This window comes from Anser cygnoides, chromosome 11, assembly GCF_040182565.1.
Source record: "Anser cygnoides isolate HZ-2024a breed goose chromosome 11, Taihu_goose_T2T_genome, whole genome shotgun sequence".
Lineage (NCBI taxonomy): Eukaryota > Metazoa > Chordata > Aves > Anseriformes > Anatidae > Anser > Anser cygnoides.
This window is the reverse complement of record NC_089883.1, coordinates 12,975,915-12,992,452: the sequence shown is the minus strand read 5'-3', so window position 1 is coordinate 12,992,452 and position 16,538 is coordinate 12,975,915. Positions and strand designations below refer to the sequence as shown.

Genomic DNA, 16,538 nt, shown 5'->3' with positions numbered 1-16,538 from the left:
AGTGATAAGCTTCCCGGAGACACTTTGCGAGAGATATATATGCTCTTGCTGCCCAGTTAAATGGGATCAAGACCTCAAATTGCAGGTCCCGACAGCTGCGCATCCACCTCAACTTCACTTTCACATCAAAAAAAGTGAGTAAAGAGGAATACAAGTTTTATCAAGTAACGTTCATTCCCTTGTCTCACTTCATTTTTTTCCTCTTCATGCTGAACTTCCTAGATGAAAAGGCTAGGATCGGTTTTAGTCTCCACAGTCAGTAACAGGCAGAGGACTGAGCCCTCAGCAGGAGTCAGGGATACTATCCCCACCTTCCTTAGGGGACTGGGCAAGTCTGTGCTATCTTTCAGGCCCTAATTTTGCCAAATGCAAAATAAAAATAATGCTGTGCTTTGTAAAGTGCTTTGGGAGGCACTGTTGAAAAGCACCGCGCGAGCTCGCTCTAGCTTGATAGTACCGTTTGGGTTAAACGTTAACAAAGCCCTTTGCATTCTTCGCAGGGACAGTGGCCTTGCTGTCCCAGCAGACTGGAAGGGAGCTCCAAACACGCACTTTGCATGCAGTGCCAGAGCCTGGGCAGACTGTCTCCATCGTCTCTCCCTGTTTTAATAGCACAATGCCCCAAAACCAACACTGCGGGGCCGGTCACCATGGCACTGTGCAAACTAAGGCTGAATTAATGAGCGTGGAGGAGCAATCCCAGGCTCACGCTCAGGTTGTTTTGGTTGGAGGGTTCAGAAGCATCCAGGAGGGTTTGATGTTCAGCTCCCCTTAGACATCAGAGCGGAGCGGATCCCTGCTCTGCACTGTCACTTCCACAGCTGCCCGGGATGCCTTAGAAAGGGCTGTCCGTGCGGAGGGGACAGAGAAAACAGATTTCACATGCACTAGGGGCAGCCGAGCGTGCTCGGCCTGGGTTTGAGCCTGTCATGCTTCAGGCAGTCCCCCTCCAGCGGCCGCTGGAGCTGCTGCAGCCTGAGCTCGGCACACCGCAAGTGGCAGCAGCTCCCTGAGGAATCCCCACCCCGGAGGACGGCTCCAGGCTCTGCCTGCGCCCCAGCTCTGCTGCAAACCCGGCCACAATCCAGCCGATGTCAACATGTCTCGTGTGCTGGTGGCTTTTTCTGTGGAGGGGTTGTTCGTTTGGCCCCAGTCGGGGACTTCAGTGGGATCCCAGCCACATGCAGCTCACGCCTGGGCACTTCAACACCTCTGTAAGAGGACTGACAGTGGTTTTTCTCCTCATCAGAGAAGTGCCAAAAGGAGGGCCGTGTAGGTATCCGGTCAGCTCTGGATAGCACAGGAGATGGTGTAGTTCCTCTCTAACTTTGTCTTTTCTTTTCTGGACAGAAGATAAACCGGACTCGGCGGCGGCGGCAGCACTCAATCTGTCACCTAACGGCATTGGGAGCATCAACATGTCGGTGGAGATTAACGGCACGATTTATGCTGGTGAGGAGGAGCCGCTCCCCGGGGACGTGTGGGGATGCCGAGTGGGATGTGCGGAGGGTGGCGTGCTGCCAGGGGCTGGCTGTTTGCCGAAGCACAGCACACAGCTCACCCGGCTCAGAAAGCTCAGCAGGAGCTGATTTGTTTTCTTTTTGGTCAAGATGAATGCTCCTTCCTTTTGGGGGTGGTGGTAGTTACTATTTTTTAAATCTCAGATGCTCCTGAATGCTGGTTCTCGGTGATTTTCTGTTTGTGCAAGGAGCTGTTGCTGTAATGCCATTCGTGTTTCTGCCGTCATCTCTACTCTTGAGTTGTCCCCGGGGAAGCATTTTGCTGGCAGTCCACAAGTGGCATTTTGCTGTGGCAGGGAAGAGGGAACCTGGTGAGAAATCCAGCTTCTCCTGAGAGGGAACTTCTGTAGTAAGTGCTAGCAGGAAGGAGCATTGTGCTCCTTCTCCTATTCAGGAGGAGCTTAACTCAGCTTCTCCTCACATGCTGCAGGGAAGCAAGAGTTGTTGCTGTCCCTGTACGCAGCTCGAGCCATTTGACTTGTGCAGGTCACGTTTACGTGACAGAGTCCACAGTGGGAGACCTGGCGCTGCACCCTCCAGAGGTGTTGAAGCCGTTTGGGATCTTCCAGTCTTCTGTAAGCAAAAGATCCCACGGCAGGGGCTGACAGAGCAAGTCCCAGAGTACCCCCGCGTATATCCTTGCCGTCGCTGATGCTCTGATCTGCCTCGAAGCCTGCTGGTCTTGCGCTGGGCCCCCTTCTGTTAGGGTGAAGCCTTTGGGGTTGCTCTCTACCATATCCTCCTGAGCTGCGTCGCCCCGTAACCCTTCTTCCCTCCCCGTGCCTTGCAGGAGTGCTCTTTGCCCAGAAGCCAGTCGTCCATCTCATCGCGGGCTCCAGCACGCAGAGCTCCTGCAGCAGCAGCAGCAGCTCCCACTGCTCTCCCAGCCCTACCTCATCGCGGGGAACGCCCGGCGCAGAGCCCTCCACCAGCTGGTCTCTCTGACGGACGGCCGCGCTCGCTGTCTCACACTGGCCCCCGGCAGCTCTCCCTCTCTGCTCGCGGCGGGGAGCGAGCCGGGAAGGAGTCGCACACGTTACCTCATCTCAAGGAACCTGCTTTGCGGCTGGCCGACGGCAAGATGATGATGCTGAAACCTTTCCACGCCAGCGAGTTGTTCTTCATCGTCCGTTTGTCCAGCCTTTTCCTTCCTTCTCCCCTTTCTTCCTCCCTTTCTCTTCCGTTTTCTTCCTCCTCCTCCTCCTCCTCCCGGGGTTTGCCGTGTTCCCGCTGGGGGGTGGGACATGGAGAGGGGGCACCCCTGGCGTTTTTCAATCAGGGATCGTCTCTAGGAGCGGCGGGTCGAGAGATGGCTGAGATGTCACCAAGGCAGGGGGAAGGAGCCGGGGTCGGGGCAGGGAAGCGGGGCTCTCCTTGAGCCAGCAGCCACGCGGGCTCTTCCCACAAAACAACCCAGTGTGTTGACAATCCGAACGGCCGGCAGGCTGCCTTGCCCCTCTCCTGCCGGGCTCGCAGCTGCCAAGCAGGCGAGCTTCCTCGCTTTTCTTCAGGCTCTGCCGTGCTCCAGTCCTCCCCTCGGGCCCACGGTCCTTGCTTGCGGAGTCCCGAGAGACTCGGTGAACCTCCTTCCCCCCTCTCGGAGGTCTTGGCCGCAGGGGAAGGACCCCCAGACACAGAAAAACCCCCGCTCGCTCAGCTGCTTCGTTCTCCTGGCTGGTGCTGGCCCGTTCCCTACTGTTGTTGCCTTTTTCAGGCTTTCAGCCAAGTTGTAAATGCCCTCGACCTTGTCTCTCTGCCCTTGGGGAACTCATCCCGCTGACATTTACCCCGACAGCCTGAACTTGTTTTCGCTTGGGTTTGATCCTCTGCCCGCCTTGACACAAGACCCGGTGGCTCCGCGAGCTCAGCCCCTGCTCGCGTGGCCTCGCTGTGTCCCCTCTCCTCCTGCCGTCCCGCACACATCCTCCCCCGCCTGGAGGTCAGGTCCGAGCACCATCCCTCCTGCCCTGGTGACGTCCTTTCCATCCTCCGGGCCTGAGTCAGGTTTTTTTGAGCAGATGAAATACCTCAGATATGTACTTGTTGTTGGGGGTTTTTTTGTTTGTTTGTTTTGGGTTGTTTTTTTTAACCTCTTCAGGAAGTATTGGCATATCTTATCGCTTGATTTTTTATATATATATATGTGGTTTTGCTGATGTCGTGTTTATTTTTTTTTTATTTTTAATTGTAGCACCAAAGACAGAAAAGAAAAAAACAAAGCTGAGCAAAGGAGCAGCGGCTTCCCCATCCTTTAGGCTAGCCAGGAGACACGCTGAGCACCACTGTCCCAGGACATGCGCACGACAGGACAGGTAGAGGTAGGAACAGAGGGCAAGGGCGACAGCTGAGTTAGAGGACCCGTCCTTCACCTTGGACAGGAGGCTGTCTCCAGAGGCCCTGTTGGATTTCTCCATCCCCCGTGATCTGTCCTTGCCCGTAGCAAAGCTGCGCAGCGCAGCTGGGAGGCAACAGCCCTGCCAACACTACGGATTTCCCCGGCCTCTCGTAGGAAGGTGCTTCCTCAAAGCAGAGCTTGGTCTTGTGGCAGGGATCCAGCCTGCTTGGTCGGGCCGTGGCTTTGTGAGTGTTTTCCCAGGCTCGCTGGATGCAGACAGCACAGCTAATTCTGCCCTCGCTACAAGACTAAGCCCTGTGGGTGCTGCGTCACTTTAGCTGTCGTGAGAGGCACCGAAATAACGCGTTCCTCTTGTTTTCCACCTGCACATCGCTGCTGGTGTTACCAAACCGCGTGAGAAGCACCCAAGCCAGTAGCTGCATTACAATCAAAGTGAAAACCCAGTTAAAACTCCAGAGGTTCAGCTTGTAAAAAAACAAAACAGTTTCCTGGAGTGTTACTGGTGAGGCACCACGTGCCCCCCAGCAAACGGACAGCTCTGGCTGCCTGCAGCACGTCCGTGTTTATGGACCTGGGTTGCTCTTTTATTGCCTGCGAGTTCCTGGCGGTTCCTTCAGGCGGTCCTTCCCCGAGAGGCCTGACAGCAGGCTGCCCGGCTGCCAGCTGCGCTGCTGCCCTGCTCTCGGAGCCAACAGAGGAGCGCGGGGCCGGTCGCTGCCCTTCAGGTGAGCAGGGCTGCCGGGGGCGCTCGGCTCCCCGCGCTCGAGGCAGTCACAGACTGCTCCTGCCCAGGCTGCACGGCCAGAGCCCAGCCGGGAAGGGTCCTTCGCCCCCACCTCCAGCCCCCGTGGCGCTGCTCCCCCGCCGGTGCGTCCCGCAGAGGGACAGCTGCCTTCCCGTCAATTCCCAAACTTCATCTCGTCCCTTTTAATCCCCCGGCACCGCTCAGTCGGCTGCCTGCCCGTCCTCAGAGCAGAGCAGGAGTGAGCTCGCAGCAGCGATCTGTGGTTTTCTCCTTGTCTGAAGCCCAGGTGCAGGGATGGCCCCATCCCTTGGGCGAGGCTGTACGACCGCAGGCAGGAGCTCCCGCTCGCGAGAGGCCCCCGCTCTCTGGATGCCAGTTCATGTAACACGGCTCGAGTTATCTGCACTGGGAGGGAGGGAGGGAGCGACAGCGAAGGCGCATGTCCTGGGATGGATGCTGCTCCACGATGTCCCACCTCCGCCTGCTTTCAGTGGGGAAGCAGAGCTGCTCTTTGGCCGCACACCTCTGAGGCATTTCATTGTCTCCACTCAGAGAGGATTTTCCAGACTCTGACTCATTCAGACTGTTCTTTTTTTTTTTTCCTTTTTTTTTCTTTTGGTTAGTTGGTTTTTTTTTTTGGAGGTGGGGGGTGGGTTTGGGGGCTGTTTCCTAAGAGTGGGACTGGGGGACTTCTGGCTTTTCCTTATGCTTTCTTCTCTGGTCCTGGGGAGCAGAGGTTAGTAATGGGTGTTTTTGCTTATGTATCACATGCTAACATTGTGTTTTCTTGCACAGAAAGGCACTCGAATCACTGAACTGCTAAACAGCTTTGACACTACTAGAGTATTAATGTTTATAAGCTTTACACAACTAGACTGGAAATAGACAGGGACTAACAGATTATTTTGTATCCGATTCAGGGAAAGAAACAAGTCGGGATGCGTAACAGATACCTCAGTAAAATAAGCTGCAACCATACCTGGTCCTCCGTCGCCCCGCGCTGACGAGGACCACTCAGACTGTGAAGAGGAACCCTTCCCCTGGCCTGGGTTTGATTCTGGCGCCCGGCTTAACGCGCGTTTCGCCGAGCTCCAGGTCTCCTACTGAGCTGCCAGGCTGCGGGGACAGGGTTAGAGAAACCAGCAGCGGCGAGGGGGTGGAGGAGGGGGGGGCAGGGGGAGGCCGGGCGAGGGCGGAGGCTCGGCCTCCCCCCGGCTCCGATTCATTTCACTCAAGCGTGTTGGATTGTATCGTACTCAGGGGTTTTGACACTGCGGGCAGGACCGTTCCTCGCGGGGAGCGTTCTGCTCGGCAGTGCGTCTGCTTCTCTTCGAGCTCCAGACCAGCGAAGGTTTCACAGCGAGCAGCCAAAAAAAAAAAAAAGAAAAAAGAAAAAGCCCCCAGCTGCTAAGACGCTCCTGTTTCGGAGCGGGTGGGGATTAAAACCAACCTGCTCGGCCTCCCCCAGCTTGCTGTGGGAAGGCGAGGGCAGAGGCTCGGGGACGGGGGAAGAGGCCGGGGGAGGCTGCGCTGCCGCTCGTCCCCCCCCGGCGCACGTGAGGGCGTTTACACCGCGTCCTGCTGGCCGCCGCGTGCGCGCTCCAAGCGGATTCAGATCGGATTGTTCTCACCAAACAGCTGCAGCAGCCTTGCTACTAGTTTTCTTACCTATTTAAAAGAAATAAATAAAATAAAAAAAAAAAGAAATGTGATAGCCTAGGCGGTGGATAAATACCTCAACGTCTCCTTCCAACAAGTGTCTGTATATGTTGTTGTTGGGTTTTTTCTATCTTACACGTTATCTGAATGTTTATATTCCAATAAACTTCTACCTCTTCACACCGTGACCCTGCGAGCGTGAATTGGGGCCGCGCTGCTTAGCGGGGGGACCGAGGCAGCCGTGCCTCGCGCCGTCAGGAGGTTTACACGTGGCGACACACAACCAGCCGCGTGGGGGTGGCTCTGGGCAGGTAAATCGTCTAAATCTGCCCGTGGTTTGTTCTGCTGATGGCTGCAGCAGCTTTAACCTCGCGCTGCTCTGCCTGCTGGGCTGCGCTCTCACAAAGTGTGCTGAGCGAGCTGTGACGGTTCTGAAGTCGGGCAGAAGCTGGTTTCCAGCCCTTTTGGCCCCAAAATTTCCAAGGCCCTGCTGCCCCCCTTAGGATGGCTCTGCTCCCAGCCGTCCAGGCACCGCACCGGCGGAGGCAGCGCCTTTCCCTCTGCCTTTTGCTGCCACGGGAAGGGGGTGCAGGGCTTTTTTGCTATTTCCAGTTAAAAAAAAAAAAAAAAAGAAATAGCAGGGGGCTTTCTGGTGGCTTTCAGGAGCCCTGTGGAGGCCAGGCTGGCCTCCTTAGGCTGCCTCGAGGCCCCCCGGTGTGCCCGGGGCAGGGCCCTGCCTCCCGTCCCGTTCCGTTCCATTGTTACCCGCCTGTCCCAGCACACCGACACCGAGGAGTCCGAGCCCACAGGAGGCCACGGCCCCGGCTGGAGCGAGGCCGGCCTCCCCGGCCTCCCTGCGGCAGCGGGAGATGCCCTCGCCGTGGTGCAGGCGATCGGCCTCGAGGCTGGCTCGGGCCATGCTCAGCACCACCAGAGCCGCTCGGCGGGACGCGGCCGCCCCTTTGGAGGCCCAGGGGGCTGCTCGCTCTGCTCGGAGGCCGCCGGCCTCGTCTGTGGCCCCTTCTGCTCCTCGCCCTGCGGTGCTGCGGGGGGTCCCCGGGCCGGAGGAGCGGGGCTGGGACCTCGGGGAGCGCAGGCAGAGCTGCGCGGAGGCGCGGAGGCGCGGAGGCCAGCCTCCGCCCGGCTGGAGGCCACGCCGGTGGCACCCGCGGCATGCGACCCTCTGCCCACAGCCAAGCAGGTGGCGAGGAGACGAAGGAAGGGCACGAAGCCCAAGGGGCTGCGCGGTCCCTGCCCCGCGGGGCTCCCGTTTCGGGGCCGCGGAGGCCGCGAGGCCCTGGGAGCCTCCCCCTCGCCTCCCCCGCGGCGCGCAAGGGGTTAACCTCCGGACCAACGAGAGGGGCGGCCAGAGCGGCGCGGGGCGGCCACGGCGGAAGCGGAAGTGCGCGGAGGGCTGCGGGGGGCCGGGCCGGGCCGGGCCGTACCCGGGGGCGCTGCGGGGCCCGGCGGCGGTGAGTGGGGGGCGGGGGGGGCCTGGAGGGGTCTGAGGGGGGCTGGGGGCGGCCTGAGGGGTCATGGGGCGCCCTGAGGGGGCCGGGGGGTGGCTCTAGGGTCCTGGGGGTGACCTCACGGGGCTCTGGGTGTCCTAAAGGGGTCCGGGGGCAGCCTAAGGGGGTCATGGGGCGCCCTAAGGGGTCTGGGGGAGATTTGGGCGGTCTGGGGGTGCCCCAAAGGGCTCTGGGGGAGGCCTAAACGGGTCAGGGGGCGCCCTAAGGGGGTTTGGGGCGGTTTAAGGGGGCTGGGAGCACGCTGAGGGGGCTGGGGGAGGTTTAAGAGCTCTGGGGGTGCCGCAAAAGGCTCTGGGGGAGGGCTAAAGGGGTCAGGGGGTGGCTTAAGGGGGCCTTTGAGTGCCCTAAAGGAGCCTCTGGGCACCCTAAGGGGCCTGGGGGTGGTTTTAGGGTCCTGGGGGTGACCTAAAGGGGCTTCGGGTGTTCTAAAGGGGCCTGAGGGCAGCCTAAGGGCGTCATGGGGCACCCTAAAAGGGTCTGGAGGAGGTTCGGGGGGTCTGCGGTTGCCCCAGAAGGCTCTGGGGGAGGCCTGAGGGGTTCTAGGGGCACCCTGAGGGGGTCTGGGGGTGGCTTAAGGGGGCCTACAGGTACCCTAAAGGGGGCCTGGGGGCACCCTGAGGGGGCTCGGGGCCGGCGTAAGGGGCCGGGAGCTGAGCTGGCTCTGTGTGTGCCTGCAGATGCATCACTGCAGGCGGTACCGGTCCCCGGAGCAGGAGCCCTGCTGGGGCCAGCGGTGGAAGCGGCGGCGGTCCCGGAGCAGGGCCCCCGAGGGCAGGCTGCGCTGCCCGCCCCGCAGGGACCCGGCCAGGAGGTCACGATCCAGAAGGTGAGGGATCGCAGGGGGTCTTCCTGGGGGGGGGGGGCAGGGTCTCGGCGCTGGTCCTCGCCCCAGAGCGGGTGCAGTGGGAAGGGGACGCCTTAATTGTTCCCTGGGCTCGCTCCGGTTCCGGGTCTGGCTTTTGTTTAACGAAACAAACGAATTGTGCCCACAACTGGCTTTCCCCATTTTTTTAATTAGTAGATTATGTAGGTGGGATTTGGGTGAAAGCAGTCAGCTGCCGGGTGAGAACCTTTTTGCCCTTCTGTCCTCAGGCTGTGAGCCTCTTGTGGGTTCCTCGGTACCTCCAGTCCTTCGGGCTGTTACTTCTGAGTCTTCTGTACCTTAAAAGCTCAGACTGAGGTTTCGCACAGGTGGGCTTGGAGCTGAGTGTTGCTGTTGGAACAGAAAAGTGTTATTTTTTGGTGTGGTTTTTTTTTGTTGTTGTTGTGGATAATTTAGCGGGCAAGGCAGAGTGAAATTTGGTTCCTGACCCAAGCTGAAATGAGCCACCCCGTGCACATCTGCGTCCTGTTGAGCTGTCAGCAAGAAAGCCAGTCGTAGCCAAAGCAGAGGGGAAGCAAACTGACCAAAAAAGCTGCTTTTTGCAGCGGGAAGCAGCTGCGACAAGGGCTTGGTCGCCGTCAGCTGGGGCAGCAGCAGCCTGGCCAGGCGCGTGCCCGAAACGCTGCGTTGGTCACGTTTTGTGGCTTTTGTCAGCCAGTTTGCTGTGGTTTTTTTCTGTGTTGTGACCTTTTCTGCCTAAAAGGCGGCTTCTCAGTCGGCAGCAGGGCTTGCTCTGGGAGCCGCAGGGTTTATCTGCAGAGCAGAGGCCAAATTCTCCTCCTGGCTCGTGGTAGCGATCACCGGAGGCACGCGGGCACCGAAGGCTGGGTGTCTGGGGGCTCCCATCCCTGCTGGCGTGACGGTTCGGGCACCGCCACTGGCTTGGCTCCTCACTCATTAATAAAACACCGAGAGGCCTTCCTGGGGGAGGAGGAACGGTGCTAGGAAAGCACTCGTGGGTGCTGGGGGAGGCTCCCTGAAGTGGGCAGCTCGGACCCAGCCCTCAGCAGGCGCCTGGCGTCCCCCTGGTTCCTCCAAACGTGGGAACGCCGCGCGATCTTTCCTCTGGCAAAACTTTTCTGTTTCCCCGAGCAACTTGGCTGCGAGGCGGTCAGCGGCGGGGCCGGCTGGGGGGGCTGGCAGCGGGGCGGCGTGCCGTCCTCCTGCCGCTCCGACTCTGACGCGTCGCCTCTGCCGCAGCCGGGACAGGACGCCGCACCGCAGGAGGTACCGGGACAGGCGGGGCAGTGACGCCTGCAGGTTCGAGGAGCGGAGCCCGTCCTGCGGGGAGGACTGCTGCCCGCCCCGCGCGCGGAACTGCCGGCGCTCCCGGGGCCGGGAGCAGCACCGCGCCAGGCAGCACCAGCACCGCTGCCGGAAGCGCAGGACCAGGTCTTGTAGCAGCGCCTCCTCGGTGAGTAGCAGCCGGAACGAGCGCGGGGTCGGTCGGGGCCCTAACCCTTCTTCCCTCCTTTCAGCTCGGAGCGCGCCGGGTGAGTACCTCTGCCCCCCGTCCGTTCGTTTCGTTACGTGGGGTGTGCGGTCCCGAACCCACGTGGGGGGACGCCGGGAGAGGCTGTAGCTGGTGGTTCTGGTGGCCCAGCCCCCGGAGCTGCAGTAGGTGAGGAAACAAAGCCGTGTCCTTCACGGCCGGGGGGGCGAGCGAAGGCTCCAGGTGGCACACAGGTGACACGGTGACAGCCAGGCTGCGGTGTCCCCGTGCGGGTCTCCACGCGGCGAGGCCCTGCATACTGCTGCTGCTCGGGGGGGGCTGGCAGGCAGCAAGGGTTCGGAGCGCTCCTGGCAGGTGCCGCGTGGTTTGTGCCCCGTCCCGCGTGGGACCAGCCAGCCCCGCCGGGCCTCGTGTGAGCCGCGAGCGCTGCGGGTACCAGCCCCGTCCCCCTGCACGCGGCTCCCAGCTTCCAAAACCACGCCCGCGTCCTCTTTGCCTGGTGCCATGCAAGTGTCCCAGAACTGCACCTTCGCTGAAAACGTCGCTTTTCCACCTGACTGTGGGGAAACGCGGCGTTCCTTGCCAGAGGCGGTCCGAGGGTTATCAGGGAACGCTCGGTGCGGGGTGGGGAGGCTTCTCCCAGGGCCTGGAGCGGCCCGGGGGCATCGCGAGGTGTGGGCCCGAGCGTCTGCCTCGCTGCTTCTCTGCAGCAAGGGAAGATTTGGCCACGCTGCACCACTCGGTTCCCTTCAGATACTGGCACAACGCAGGGGCCGGGTCCTGATCCCTGCATGGCGTGGGAGCTCTGGCGGCCTGCTGCTCTCCTTGCCTTCCTTCCCCACTGACATTTTCACTTCGGTCTCAGAGGCAGGGTTACGGCTAAAACGCTCCGGTGTGGTTTGCGTGTGTGCGTGCGGTGACCCGGTGTGCAGGGTTTGGGTGGCCTCAGCGGGATCCTTTCAAGGCTCGCAGCTGTCCCAGCTCTCCCCTCCACCTCCGTCTGGCTCAGCTTACCTGCCGGGCTTCGGAGCTCGTTCTTTTGGACCAGGTGGGGGCCAGGGGGTGCAGAGGAGAAGCCTGACAGAAAGTCAGGCGTGGGAACGCAGAGCTTTGCTTGCATTTCCTTCGCCATTTTTAGGGCTAAATAGAAAAGACCAGGCATCAGGACAGCTCGCTCTGCGGACCCCGGTCCTTGCAGGACCGCTGGGCTGGTTTTCCAGTAGGAGCTAGCAGTAGCAGGGGTGAACGTGACCTCGTGTCCTCAGTGGAAGCTTGAAGGGGAGCGAAGCGCTCCCTGGGGACTCTCTTGACCCGTCCCTCAAGTTCTCGCAGGCTTCAGACTGCACCCCAAGGAGAAGGTGCAGCGCTGGGTCCGCTCGCAGCCGGGCGCACCGGTGGAGGAGCAGCGCTGTCGGTCCTGCCGGCAGCAGCAGGATGCGGCCCTGGGGGACTGGGGACCCGTTAGCCGAGGGAGCACAGCGCAGTGACAGGGGCGGAGCTGCTGCTCTGGCTTCCGCTGGACGGCTCGTCCAAGCTGCCAGCTCGGCCAGCCTTCCTCACGTTTGCCAGCGGAGAAAAGGGCGTTCTTCTGGCCGAGCCCTGCTGCCCGCGCCGCCGGGGACAGCCTCCGGCGCTGCCGAGGACGCTGCTGCCCCGGGGCACCCCCGGGGGCCGAGCCCGAGACCGGAGCCCCCCAGCTGCCGCCCCGCAGAGAAGAGGGGGGCGTTTGGCGGCGGCACCAGGCGCTGCAGCTAACAGAGGGTGTTCTAAACGTACCTGTAGCTGTTGATTACTTTTCTGTTTTGAAGTCGGTTTGTGTCTTGACGTGTCCCTTGCAATATCCCTATCGTTATATATGCTGTGTGCCTTATGAAATGCTGGCATCTGGAAAACCCACCCACCGACGCACCGCCGTCTCTCCACCTTTGAATGACAACACAATCTGCCACTGGGGACTGCCCGCTGTGCGCGCTTGGCCGTATGCCGTGCCGGGGGGCGGTGTGTGCAGAGAAGCCAGCAGAGCAGTAAGCGCAGCAGGAGCGTGGAAGATGACAAGGAAGGCCACCTGGTGTGCAGGACCGGCGATTGGCTTCAAGAGCGATGTACAGCCACCTTTCGTAAAACTTTACCTCTACTTCCTATCCCCGTGTTAGACGAGATCTCTCTCTGTACTGGAGGGGTCTCTAGTGTTTATTGCTTATAATGGACTCACCAGTAAATTGCCTGAGGCAGACAATAGACACGTGAGCTTTAAAGAGCGTAGCAGTGAGAGACGTTTTTGTTTTGACGTGTTATTGCTGTGAAATTGCAGGACCCCAGCTCTCGCCCGGCCTCCGAGGCTCACACCCGCTCCTCTTTTCTCTCCTAGATGAAATCGTCGGCAGCCTCGGCGAAGGCACTTTCGGGAAAGTTGTGGAGTGCGTCGACCACGCCAGGTGGGCAGCCCTCACTTCCCCCTCACTCCTCTGTCGCAGCAGGGTTTGCGCTCGCTCAGCGGCTGAGGGCTTCGGGACGGGCCAGCCGGACGGGGAGGTGGCCTCAATCTGCCAGGGTGCTTCTTTTTTGCCTCCTCTCCCGTGATTACACCTGAGCCCTGCCCCTTCCTGCCCTCCCGTCTGGCTCTGCGCCCCGGGGGCAGCTGAGGGCGGGAGCCAGCGGGACCCCTGCCCCCGCAGAACTCCCTGGCACGGTCGGAGAGAGGCGGTGTGGCTGCTCGGGGGCTGCCGGCTCGGCACGTGGCGTGTCTGCAGCGCTCTCGTTGGAGTGTCGCTTGAGCAGCAGCCTTTCACTTCAAATCCGTGCGGGTATTTAATCGCTTGTCAAGGTCGGGACAAGGGCAGAACGGCTAATCTCTTACCCAGACCTCCTCTTTGTTTTCCCTGCACCATCACTCCCTCATCCTGAGCTTGCTGAAGGCTGTCTCCTTCCTCTGCCTGGTTTTATTTATTAGATTGCCACACACCTGCTCGCAGCACTGCACATGCAACATGGCACGGCTGAGCTGAGTGAAGCCAGTGGGGACGTGGTCTGAATATACCCTTGGGAACCTCCCTGTCATCCTACAGGCTCCTGCAGTGCCCTGTGGGATGTGCGTGCAGGTGATACCGGCTTTTTCTCTGACTCCTTTGTCTCTTCCCTTGCAGAGGCAAATCCCAGGTGGCACTGAAAATCATAAAAAATGTTGGGAAGTACCGAGAAGCAGCCAGGCTGGAAATTAACGTCCTGAAGAAAATCAAGGAGAAGGACAAGGAGAACAAATTGTAAGTTGCTGCGAAGCTCCCAGGCAGCCAGTACCACGTCCTCAGAAACGAGCAGCCTGCTTGAACGAGGTCCAAAGCCGCCCAGAGCTGAGGACTGGATGTACCTGCTGCTCGCCTCCTCTGTGGGGAAAACCTGTGTCATGCCTCTGCGTTTTGGAAGAAGAGAGCCTGGCCCAGGTTCTACCAAACACTTGTGTGCTTAACAACTGCTATGTTAAGTCACAGGGAGGAAAAATTGACCAGAATTACTGACAGCCACTTGCTGCTTTGTCCTGCTTTACAAAAAGAGCCCCCGTTTGAGCTGGGTGAGCAAAGTGGGCAGGAGTTTTCTCTCCAGCGTAAATGGAGGGATTGCTGTGCTTCCAGCTCAGCCGGCTCAGGGCTTTTGTTCACCAAAAACTGGGAGAATTACTGTTCTGTCGAGTCTGAACGATGGTTAATCCTCGTGCCGTTCTCCTCTGCCTAGCTTGTGTGTCCTGATGTCGGACTGGTTCAATTTCCACGGCCACATGTGCATCGCCTTTGAGCTTCTCGGCAAGAACACTTTTGAGTTCCTGAAAGAGAACAATTTCCAGCCATACCCTCTCCCTCAGATCCGGCACATGGCCTACCAGCTCTGCCATGCTTTGAGATGTAAGTTACCCAGGGCCAGCCTTTGGGGTTGCCAGCAGCTGCTTGTTCTTCAGTGCGTGCTTTTTTGGGTTGTTTTAACCTATAGTAGGACCTGAACATCCTAGCTTCCTTTTCTGAAGCTTCTAAAAAGATCAGATATGATGATTTCGGTGGAGTAGTCTTTAGATTTGCTTTCTTTTCCTTGTGAAAGGAATGGAGGAGAGGCTTGTGAGCTCTCTTGTGCCTTCTCTGTCAGGAATATGTAGTCACTGCTGGGCTTTGCCTCTCCAGAATGGGCTGGGAGGGAGGCAAGGAGTTGGCTTGCGTCAGGGTGTCCAGTACACGGACTTGGTGCTCCAGTGTCTGGTTCTTACGTGTTTTTTCCCCTCTCCTCTTCCCCCGTGCAGTTCTACACGACAACCAGCTGACTCACACTGACCTCAAGCCAGAAAACATCTTGTTTGTCAACTCCGACTTTGACACTCTGTACAACGAGAAAAAGGTGGGTTATGGCTGAGAGAGAGGTGACTAAAGCAGGAACGGCCGCCTGCTCCCGCGCTGCAGAAGGTGGATCTTCCATCTCCTGGGCATGCCTCACAAGCCTGTTTAGCAAGAACAAACTGGAAGCTCGGCCCCTTCTTTCCCCCCTGTCTTTTAAGAGCCTTAAGGCTCTGCTTCAGTGGCTCCAGCCCACAGCCGCAGTTCAGCTGCTGTCCTGAACGTGGACACGGGATGTGAATAGCTCAGAGCTTCCCACTCGGGATCCGTCTGATTAACAGCGTGGACATGGCCCTTCTGGGGACAGAGGGCTCCTGTCAGAGCCTACCCTAATCCCGAACCAGCTGTTAAAAGCTCTGGGGCCTTCTCCTTTGCTTGCAGAGCTGCGAGGAGAAGTCCATCCGGAACACGAGCATCCGCGTGGCCGACTTCGGAAGCGCCACCTTCGACCACGAGCACCACACCACGATCGTGGCCACCCGGCACTACCGTCCCCCCGAAGTGATTCTCGGTGAGCACCGCGGGGTGGCAGGAGGCTCTGCTCCACCACGGAGCTGGTGGAAGGAAGCGTGGCGGGGGTTGCAGGGAGCACAGAGCTAGCTTTACTCTCTCTGCAGAGCTGGGCTGGGCACAGCCGTGTGATGTCTGGAGTACCGGCTGCATCTTGTTTGAGTACTACCGAGGCTTCACGCTCTTCCAGGTATGACTTGCAAAAGGCATCGTGTTCTTTGGCCAAACTAAGACTGCTTACTGTCTAAAAAGGCTAGAATTAGGTAAAGGGGGGGGAAATGAAAGAATAGAAAAAGCAGGAGAGGAAGCAGAGCTGGACAGGGCCTGCACCATTCCTGGCTTCTCCCTTAGCCTCTCTACCTGTTTAAGTGACAGACTGTTGTCACCAGCTCTCCAAGCTCTGAAGCAGTGCGCTGCTGCTCTTTTCCTTTGCAGACCCATGAGAACCGTGAGCATCTGGTCATGATGGAGAAAATCCTTGGGCCCCTTCCCCCTCACATGATCCACAGAACTCGGTAAGAGCCCGTAACTGCACCGTCAGCGCGCAGGTTAGCTGGTTGTGGTGGCTAACGAGTCAGGATGCCAGCTGTGTTTGCACACCAGGTCTAACCTGTATAACCACAGGGAACTTGCTGAAGTTTGGGTTTTGAGCCTGATGACCGGTTTTAGGGGCAATGGTTCGGCTGCTTATGGAGGGCAGAGTTTATAGTACTAATTGTCATCGAGTCTCATGGGCTGCTGCTCTTCCCCTGTCCGTGGGGGTGAGCTCTCCGGTTCAGCCATACGAACACCCTTCCTCCTCTCCAGGAAGCAGAAATACTTCCACAATGGGAACCTGGTATGGGATGAGAACACGTCCGATGGGAGATACGTCCAAGAGAACTGCAAGCCCCTGCGGGTAGGTGGCAGAGGGCAGCTCTGAGGGGGTGCTGGCTGCGCTGAGGGGCTGAACTGGTCCGGGGCTCCCTTCCTGAGATCCACAGGGGTCAGGAAGGGAATTATCTCTGCTGGGGGTGAGGTCAAAACAGCCACAGCCTCGCTGTACGTCACAGAACTGGGGGCTGGGGCGCGCTCCCTGTTGTACTGGAGCCTACATGCATCTCGCCTGCCCTTCTGTTTCAGACATACATGCTGCACGACTCGCTGGAGCACGTGCAGCTCTTCGACTTGATGAGAAGGATGCTTGAGTTCGACCCTTCCCAGAGGATCACGTTTTCGGAAGCCCTCCTGCATCCCTTCTTTGCGGGCCTCTCTGCAGAGGAGCGGATGCTGTGCGGTCGCACCGCCAGCCGGAACCTGAGCAGATGACAGCCGGGGAGGTGACAGGGGCTGGGTTGGTACCAACAAGCTCAGCCTCGCCTCTGCAGCTCAGCTCCACCCCTCTCAGAGTTCAGAGGGGCACTGTGACACGAACCCTGGGCAGGGAAGGGGAAGAACAGCTCCGTTGGAAAGCACAGATTCGTCTATTTATATGTTGTAAAGTTAAAATAAAGTGTTTCTTATTGTTTCATAC

General features: G+C 59.2%; 2 protein-coding genes and 1 long non-coding RNA gene across 5 annotated transcripts in view; 2 read left to right on the top strand and 1 right to left on the bottom strand.

Annotated features, from left to right (window-relative positions):
* The window catches only part of ARID3B (AT-rich interaction domain 3B), a 33,289-nt gene extending 26,829 nt beyond the window's left edge, over positions 1-6,460 (top strand). The window contains exons 8-9 of one of the 2 annotated variants that reach the window (XM_067003908.1): positions 1,351-1,452; positions 2,311-6,460. In XM_067003908.1, coding sequence (XP_066860009.1) covers positions 1,351-1,452; positions 2,311-2,465 — 257 coding nt within the window. In that variant the 3' untranslated portion in view covers positions 2,466-6,460. Of the gene's footprint in view, positions 1-1,350; positions 1,453-1,708; positions 2,283-2,310 lie in introns of those variants that run through there. The other variant, XM_067003909.1, reaches the window with a different exon arrangement.
* LOC125185089 (uncharacterized) lies at positions 5,311-6,763 on the bottom strand. Its single transcript, XR_007170038.2, has 2 exons — positions 6,454-6,763; positions 5,311-6,289 (listed from the first exon to the last, which is right to left on the bottom strand). It is a non-coding gene; the product is annotated as an uncharacterized lncRNA (long non-coding RNA).
* Positions 6,764-7,596: 833 nt separating this feature from the next.
* Positions 7,597-16,537, top strand: CLK3 (CDC like kinase 3). 2 transcript variants are annotated; one of them, XM_067003911.1, is made up of 13 exons: positions 7,597-7,752; positions 8,487-8,635; positions 9,893-10,106; positions 12,154-12,247; positions 12,514-12,580; positions 13,289-13,405; positions 13,872-14,038; positions 14,425-14,519; positions 14,897-15,026; positions 15,133-15,215; positions 15,461-15,540; positions 15,833-15,923; positions 16,148-16,537. In XM_067003911.1, exons 2-13 carry the CDS (start codon positions 8,487-8,489, stop codon positions 16,331-16,333), a joined length of 1,473 nt encoding a protein of 490 aa, XP_066860012.1. In that variant the 5' UTR covers positions 7,597-7,752; the 3' UTR covers positions 16,334-16,537. The 2 variants fall into 2 exon arrangements, with proteins under 2 accessions (XP_066860012.1, XP_047937510.1); XM_048081553.2 differs by lacking the exons at positions 7,597-7,752; positions 8,487-8,635; positions 12,154-12,247 and having other exon boundaries at positions 9,966-10,106.
* The last annotated feature ends 1 nt before the right edge of the window (position 16,538 follows it).